A 9,014-nucleotide genomic window follows, 5' to 3' on the forward strand; every position below is an offset into this window, starting at 1 on the left:
GTTTGAAAGGATAATAGTAGTAATAATAATAATAATAATAATATAATTAATAATAAAAAGTTCAGTGTCCCTACAGGTTTTTCTTGGCTTATGAGATTAACCATGATAATACTCAGGGGGTCTAAAAGTAATTGTGATTCTTATTCTGATGTATGAGAAAAGTCGTCAGATATCAAAGCCAAGCATCAGTGAAATTTGTGTGCTCGCCAACATCATTTAAAAAACAAAAGTTTATTTTTTCTGCACCAGGGATTTAAACTCAGAACTAGTGATGGGCGAGCACTAAAATGCTCGGGTGCTCCATGCTCGGGTTGAGCACATTGGAATACTCGGGTGCTCGACCCAAGCAACGAGCCCAATGTAAGTCTATGGGAAACGCAAGCATTTTTCAGGCGGCTCTCCCCGGCGGTCTGTTTTTGATCAAAAATAGCATGAAAGCTATCCCACCATGGCAAGGTGAACCCATTCGGGATAGTCCTACTCTGTATAATATTAAAAACTTTACCATGTGTCAAAGCCTCAAACTTCTGTGTGTGAATCAAACATGAGATCTAATGTGATAGAAGATTACAGTCCAGGGAAGATGGGATACATTCATATAGACGACCGGTGGAGATGTAGTCAGTGACGGACTCTGGCTAAATATGTTTCTAAAGCCATAGTAGAAGATGAAGATGTTGTCCTCCTCATGAAGTAATTATTTCTCATGTCATGTATAATGAATATCTCCTGCAGTATTGCTAATGCCGATTCCAGTGTCGGTAAATGAGACGAGAATTAGCTTTATGGAAGATGAGTCTATGAGAAACGTGTTCAGCTGCAGACTCCATGGAAGAAACTGCTTGTTGTCTGTGGCCTAAAATATATAGGTTTTATTACTAGATGTAAAGAAGAAAACGAAATACTGTAAAATAATAAATCTCATATGTTTCCCTTTATTATCTCCAATAATTGTATTATTACACAGGATTTTTATGATGTTACATCGGCTCATCATCTTCTCATTTAAGTCCCTACAATATCAGATCCTCTCAGTGAAGATCTATTAAAGAGAATTTTCCTTATGGAATCATCAAAGATGGATATGGATAGAGACAAGATGGCAGAGAGAATATTACACCTCACCCTAGAGATCCTCTTCCGGCTTACTGGAGAGGTGAGAGATTCTGATGACGTCACATTACATCATTCTTATCTATGGGAATAACAGATGGACAGAACTGGAGAGGTGAGTACTCTGGAAATGTCTGTAGTGAGATTTATTAATGTGTCTCTCCATAACCAGGATTACACAATAGTGAAGAAGACCTCTAGTGAGCGCTGTCAGGTCCATGTGTCTGAGGGATGGGGAAGACCCCTGAGCCCAATCACGGAGCTTCCACCTCACCCCCTGATACATGAGGACATCAATGACCAGAAGATCCTAGAACTCACCTACAAGATGATTGAGCTGCTAACTGGAGAGGTGACACTGCTGGGAATGCTGGGATATTATACAGTAACGCTATGGAGGGATCGGGGGGATGACGGTATCATTGTATGTGTCAGGTTCCTATAAGATGTCAGGATGTCACTGTCTATTTCTCCATGGAAGAGTGGGAGTATTTAGAAGGACACAAAGATTTGTACAAAGACGTCATGATGGAGGTTCCTCAGCCCCTCACATCACCAGGTAATAGACAGGACTAAATACACACGACCTATAATTATCTGTATGTAAAGAATGAATTCAGTCCCTTATGTGTTTCCTCCAGATCTATCCAGTAAGAGGACAACACCAGAGAGATGTCCACGTCCTCTTCTTCCACTGGACTGCAAACAAGAAGATCCCAGTGTTCCTCAGGATCATCAGGTAGATGGAGAGAAGCTATCATGAGATCTCCCCTATGATGTGTAGACGGCTGTGAAGGTCTTGTGCTCAGTCTTGTTTTATCCACCAGTATTTTGTGTTTTCTATTTGTGTAATGAGAACGGTGGAGATGGCAGGATTACAGCCGATCATAGATGTGACTTCTCATCTGTTTGTGACTTTTACAATATTTGTTTCAGGGTGAAGATCTGACCTATATTAATACTATAGAGGCATATGTGAGGGGTGATGAGCGGTGTAAAGAGGAGATTCCTACATATGACCACCCAGGTGAGTAGTGACCACTAAATGCAGAGAAGTCACAGATTCTTCTCAGTCACCGGCTGTGGCTGCTTTATCAGTGGTGGAGTCCGGCCGTATCACAATCGTGTGATCACCATTTTGCCTCTAAACCACAACATTCTCCTCCACCCAAAACTGTTCAAATGATTTTGGGCATTGAAACCCTTTTCCATAGAACTTACAACCTGGAGGATCCACCTACCCCCTGTGATTAGGAGACGTTACCTGCCCAAATCTGTAAACCACAAAGCCAGAAAATCACTTGAAGAAAAATATTATGATGCGACTGTAAGAGAAAGCGGATGGTAATGATGGTGTTGGCTTCCTAGATCCCTGATATCTTATTGGATGAATCTACCTTCTCTCCCTTCTGTGCTGCTGAATGTCCTCATATGGTCCCTACAAGACCAGGTCTAGTCTTTCTGGCCAAACTTCACTTTTATGATCTACAACATTAAATTTGCAGTGAGGGCCAAGTGTGAATTTCTGTACAATAACAACAGTTTCCCTTTATCGTGACTTTTCAATTTCTTTTAAAACCGACTAACTTCAAACCAGATTGTGATAAACTAAACAAAAGCAAACATTACACCTGTGCCATGATATCTCTCTAAGCTAAATTTAAGACACCTCAGCTCTGCACTATTATGAAAAGTTCTCTTTGAAAATCTAATATTTCTTCTTGAAACTCATCTGACAGAAAATATTATCCCTTACGATAGTTTAGATTACTAAGAGCCCCCGAGCCCCATACTCCAATTTCCCCAGAGAGGTTTCACGACTAGTTACTCACTACTTACTGATGGAGACTGTTGAGTTTGATCATTTCAGTAGATGTGTTCTTGTCTATAGTCACAGTTTTTGAGTACAGTAGTTAGTGCCCAAAATACTCTGATTTAACCCCTTCCTGCAGCCAGTTTTGTGTTCCTATCTGGGCCCATTTTTCAAATCTGACGTGTGTCACTTTATATGGTGATAATTTTGGAATTCTTCCCAAAGGATAATAGGAAACAAATGGACCTTACAAATAATATTCTAACTTCTCTTGAATCTGACAATACCCCATATACGGTTGTACACTACTGTCTGGGCACATGGCAGGTTAAGAAGGGAAGGAGCGCCATTTAGCTATTTGAATGCAGATTTTGCTGGGATAGTGTGCGGACACAATGTATTGGGGGCACTGCTCATAGTCACCTGGGACCTCAAAAGATGGCTACCACAAACAGGCTTGGCGCTATCTACTCCATTTTCCAGATACCAGGGTTTGCCTTGCTCATCATCCTTTAACCCCTCTACATGGATTTGGACTTAGACAGAGACCCCCTAAGCTTGGGCCACAGTGTTACCTAATGTTCTGTGGTGTGAGATGGCAAGAACAATAGTCAGATAGCCGGGTCAGAACCAGGAGGTCAGAGAAAATACAAAATCACACAAGAGTAGTCAGTAAACGGGCCGAGGTCACAACAGGAAACAAATACACAAGCCGGGAGCTGAGCACAGAGGACTGAACCAGAGGAGGACAAGGCTGTATCTGGCAGCTTCCGGCAATATGCTTCCAGCTTTAGTAGGGTGTGGTGCTTTCCAGTTGGCTGAAGCAGGGAGCAGATTACTCCAGCTGGACAGCACACACACCCATACTGCCAGATTGGATGGTACTACTGGTCCCAGGCACCCTAATCTTAGTGGTGGACAGAGACTGTGCCGCCCAGAGCTTCTGGTTCTGACGTCTCCTCCATCACCAGCGCCGCCTGCAGAATGAATAAGGCGGCTCCTGGTGACAGAAGCAGACATCCCAGGAGCAGATCCCAGAGGAGATGGGACACACCATTTACAGAAGCCCTAATGTGACCAAATTGCAGAAAACCAGAGCAGTAGAAATCCCCATAAAGTGACTCCATTTTGGAAATTATAACCCTCAGTGAATTAATCTATAGGAGCAGTGACTATTTTGACTCCACAGTCACTTCCGGATATTAGCACGCAGTGGATGTTGGAGATTGAAAATTACAAATATATAATTTTATTACCAAACACATAGTGCCCAGATTGTGCTCCAGGAGACACACACCATCAATTAAGTGGGGTCTTCTCATTATAGTAATGCCGAATACATGGAGGCTAAATGTGGTTTGGGCGCACTGCAAGGCTCTGAAGAGAGGGGGAGATCTGACTTTGGGAGATCAGATATTGCTGGATTGGTTTATGGAAGCCATGTTGCTTTTCAAAAGCCTTTGAGCCACTAATAATGTGGAAACCTCTGTTTTTCCATTGACAGATGATGGACCTGAGTGGGGACTTGTTTTTTGTGAGATGAGTAGAAATTTTTATTGATATTATTTTCACCTACATAACATTGTTTGGTGGCTTTTTATTCCATATTTGGGAGGCAGAATTAACAAACAGTTGGACACTACGATCCACTGGTTCATCCTATGAGGTTTTCTATTAGACTGTGAACTGTTATTGTCTTGGTGAATAATGACGGCTAACATAGGGCAAAATTTAAAAAAAATCACAGAAAAAAATACAGCCTTACCAACACCAAATCATATAACAAATGCACTAGCAGGATGCCGCAGACCCCCATGATAAAGGTGGGGGCTGCGCAGGTGCAAAATACTTATGGAGCAACCACTCACAATCATACCAATTCATGGAGGGGGTGGTTGCCTAGTATTAAAGATGCACACAGAAGAAGCTTGCATAGGACGCCAGTCACACATGTAGGTTTGATGCACAGTGTCTGGCTTAGCCTAATGATGCCCATACTATTACATCAGGAGGGCTGCCCAGCACTATATAAGTGCACCCCACATGGACAGACACCCCAGTACACCCAACCAACACTAAAATGCTAATGCATTTGTTATCTGATTTGGTGTTGGTAAGGCTGATTTTTTTCTGTGATGTTTTCTTGGTAAATAATGATACTTTTACATAAAGTACATTTTTACGGAGAGTTTAAGTAAAAATATTCAACAATATAAATTTTAAGGATATGTTATTCATAAATAATAATTGGTTTTCTTCTTGGCAGATGACTGTACCAGGAGATCAGAGGAACAGCTGACATCTTCAATTTTTAAATCTGATGATCTTGGGATCCCACAGGATACAATTGAAGTGAATGCCATTAACCCAGATATCCCATCATCCCTTCACAGCAAAGATCTGTCATCTGATCCTATGAAACAGGTCCTGTCTTCTGATTCATTACCGACTACTAAGGAAAATCAAAGTCGCAAAATAAGCATTAAAAAACAAATTGCTCCTAAAGCAAAGAAGCCATTTTCACATTCAGAATATGGAAATAGTTTTTCCCTCGAAAAGTCTTTTCTTAAACATCAAAAAATTCACACAGCAGAGAATAGATTTTCTTGTTTCAAGTGTGGGAAATTTTTTAACCAGAAATCAGATCTTGTTAATCACCAGAGAAGTCACACAGAGGAGAAGCCATTTTCTTGTTTAGAAAGTGAAAAATGTTTTACAGAGAAATCAAGTTTAATCAAATATCAGAGAACTCACACAGGAGAGAAGCCTTTTTGCTGTTCAGAATGTCAGAAATGTTTTAACCAGAAATCAAATCTGGTTAATCACCAGAGGACTCACACAGGGGAGAAGCCTTTTTTCTGTTCGGAATGTGAAAAATGTTTTAGCCAGAAATCAGGTTTGGTTAAGCACCAGAGAATTCACACAGGGGAGAAGCCTTTTTTCTGTTCAGAATGTGGAAAATATTTTAGCTGGAAATCAGGTTTAGTTGAGCACAAGAGAATTCACACAGGGGAGAAGCCTTTTTCCTGTTCAAAATGTGGGAAATGTTTTAGCCGGAAATCAGTTTTGGTTAATCACCAGAAAAGTCACACAGGGGAGAAGCCTTTTTCCTGTTCAGAATGTGGGAAATGTTTTATCCAGAAATCAGATTTGGTTAAGCACAACAGAACTCACACAGGGGAGAAGCCTTTTTGCTGTTCAGAATGTGGGAAATGTTTTAGCTGGAAATCAGATTTGGTTAATCACCAGAGAAATCACACAGGGGAGAAGCCTTTTTCCTGTTCAGAATGTGGGAAGTATTTTAGCTGGAAATCAGGTTTGGTTATACACCAGAGAAATCACACAGTGGAGAAGCCTTTTTCCTGTTCAGAATGTGGGAAATGTTTTGTGAAGAAATCATCACTTCTTAGTCACCAGAGAACTCACACAGACGAGAAGCCATTTTCATGTTCTTAATGTGGGAAATGTTTTACACGGAAATCAACTCTTAACAAACTTCATAGAAGTCACACAGGGGAGAAGCCTTTTACATTTTTAACCGAAAATTGTATCTTCATAAAGGGAACTACTAGAACAACTCCTTCTCATTCCTCATGTTTGACCTTGTTAAAATAAAAACACTCATACGCACTTACTGTTCTGGCGCCATTCCATTGGTGTCACAACTTGCGTTTCCGTAAGGCTGTTATATCACACAAGATTGCTACATCACACAATCCTGCTGCCAATCAACGCCACCTTCAGACGTATTGTACATCAACAGGAAGGACATGGCCTGGACATAGCACCAAGAGAACGCACACACTGAAAGCACTCTCTTCAGACCGTGTTCTTGGGTGAATTATAAGCAATTTACAGCCTCAAACATGACTTTCGATATGGGAAAGAAAGAAGAGATCAGAGGTTAATCTGAGATCCTCCACCTCCGTCAGCATGTCTGGTATGCCGTGTTTCTTATGGAAGGTCTTATCTTCCTGCTCCGGAGCTATTACTGCCTCACCTAAGCATGGAAAAAGAAGCAGTCTTAACCCTCATGATGACAGACAGCTCAGGCTTGTAAGTCTTGCACCAACTTCTCTCTTAATGTAGACCTCACAAGAAAACAGCTCCACAAATCTCCCTGTACTCTCACCAAAGTCCCCATACTGAGCAGTGCTTGCTTCACAGGGACATTTACCCCCCCAGCCACAGGTTATTCTGATATGGGGAACAACATAACTTATTTGTATATCAGATTGCGTCTATCCCTACTAAAGAAGATATGGAGCAATATATTCAGAGGCGAGAGACCAAATACAATACTGAAATACGTCCCCTCACTTCTATCCTGTCACAGCTTACTGACAAGGTACAGGGATTAGAGGATAATGTCGTCCAAGTTAGAGGCCATCATAATGCTCAGAAACTAACACTGGATCTTCACAGACAGTAAATAAACCATCTGTTTAATATGGTTGATGATGAAGAAAATCGCAATAATATCTGCACAAGTGATTATGCCAACACTGCGATCATTATTCAATAATATCCTTGGTGATCCTATTGATAAGGAGCTGGAGATTGAAAAAGCGCACCATACAATAGGCAATCATGGCCCAGATCCTGAGTGTCCAAGGGACATTATCTGTCGCATACATTTTTTCAATGTAAAATAGGCCATTGTGAGGAAAGCAGAGGAGTTGGGTCCTTGTGATTTCAATGGAAAACGCATATAATTGCTCACATACAGTACAGACGAAAAGTTTGGACACACCTTCTCATTTAAATTTTTTTCTGTATTTTCATGACTATGAAAATTGTACATTCACACTTAAGGCATCAAAACTATGAATTAACACATGTGGAATTATATACTTAATTTCAGTTGTTTCATACTTTTTTGTTATGTCTTATATTCTAGGTTCTTCAAAGTAGCCACCTTTTGCTTTGATGACAGCTTTGCACACTCTTGGCATTCTCTTGATGAGCTTCAAGTGGTAGTCACCCGAAATGGTCTTCCAACAATCTTGAAGGAGTTCCCAGAGATGCTTAGCACTTGTTGCCCTTTTGCCTTCACTCTGCAGTCCAGCTCACCCCAAACCATCTCAATTGGGTTGAGGTCTGGTGACTGTGGAGGCCAGGTCATCTGGCGTAGCACCCCATAACTCTCCTTCTTGGTCAAATAGCCCTTACACAGCATGGAGGTGTATTTGGGGTCCTTGTCCTGTTGAAAAATAAATGATGGTCCAACTAAACGCAAACCGGATGGAATAGCATGCCGCTGCAAAGTGCTGTGGTAGCCATGCTGGTTCAGTATGCCTTAAATTTTGAATAAATCCCCAACAGTGTCACCAGAAAAGCACCATCACACCTCCTCCTCCATGCTTCACGGTGGGAACCAGGCATGTAGAGTCCATCCGTTCACCTTTGCGAAAAATTGGGCAAACTTTGAAAGTGTCCCCAAGTGCAGTTGCAAAAACCATCAAGCGCTACAAAGAAACTGGCTCACGTGAGGACTGCCACAGGAAAGGAAGACCAAGAGTCACCTCTGCTTCTGAGGATAAGTTTATCCGAGTCACCAGCCTCAGAAATCGCAGGTTAACAGCAGCTCAGATTAGAGACCAGGTCAATGCCACACAGAGTTCTAGCAGCAGACACATCTCTTCAACAACTGTTAAGAGGAGACTTTGTGCAGCAGGCCTTCATGGTAAAATAGCTGCTAGGAAACCACTGCTAAGGACAGGCAACAAGCAGAAGAGACTTGTTTAGGCTAAATAACACAAGGAATGGCCATTAGACCAGTGGAAATCTGTGCTTTGGTCTGATGAGTCCAAATTTGAGATCTTTAGTTCCAACCACCGTGTCTTTGTGCGACGCAGAAAAGGTGAACGGATGGACTCTACATGCCTGGTTCCGACTGTGAAGCATGGAGGAGGTGTGATGGTGTGGGGGTGCTTTGCTGGTGACACTGTTGGGGATTTATTCAAAATTGAAGGCATACTGAACCAGCATGGCTACCACAGCATCTTGCAGCGGCATGCTATTCCATCCGGTTTGCGTTTAGTTGGACCATCATTTATTTTTCAACAGGCAATGACCCCAAACACAT

At 41.7% G+C, this 9,014-nt stretch overlaps 1 protein-coding gene across 1 annotated transcript in view; it reads left to right on the forward strand.

Annotated features, from left to right (window-relative positions):
- Positions 1 to 7,720, forward strand: part of LOC141176154 (uncharacterized) — a 241,428-nt gene extending 233,708 nt beyond the window's left edge. The window contains exons 2-7 of the mRNA XM_073660152.1: positions 1,011 to 1,156; positions 1,286 to 1,465; positions 1,549 to 1,672; positions 1,755 to 1,852; positions 2,050 to 2,140; positions 5,193 to 7,720. Coding sequence (XP_073516253.1) covers positions 1,064 to 1,156; positions 1,286 to 1,465; positions 1,549 to 1,672; positions 1,755 to 1,852; positions 2,050 to 2,140; positions 5,193 to 6,382 — 1,776 coding nt within the window. The 5' untranslated portion in view covers positions 1,011 to 1,063 and the 3' untranslated portion in view covers positions 6,383 to 7,720. The remainder of the gene's footprint in view (positions 1 to 1,010; positions 1,157 to 1,285; positions 1,466 to 1,548; positions 1,673 to 1,754; positions 1,853 to 2,049; positions 2,141 to 5,192) is intronic.
- The last annotated feature ends 1,294 nt before the right edge of the window (positions 7,721 to 9,014 follow it).

The sequence above is a fragment of the Phyllobates terribilis genome, unplaced genomic scaffold, assembly GCF_046119375.1.
Source record: "Phyllobates terribilis strain yellow unplaced genomic scaffold, ASM4611937v1 Scaffold_17__1_contigs__length_24005725, whole genome shotgun sequence".
In the NCBI taxonomy this organism is placed as follows: domain Eukaryota; kingdom Metazoa; phylum Chordata; class Amphibia; order Anura; family Dendrobatidae; genus Phyllobates; species Phyllobates terribilis.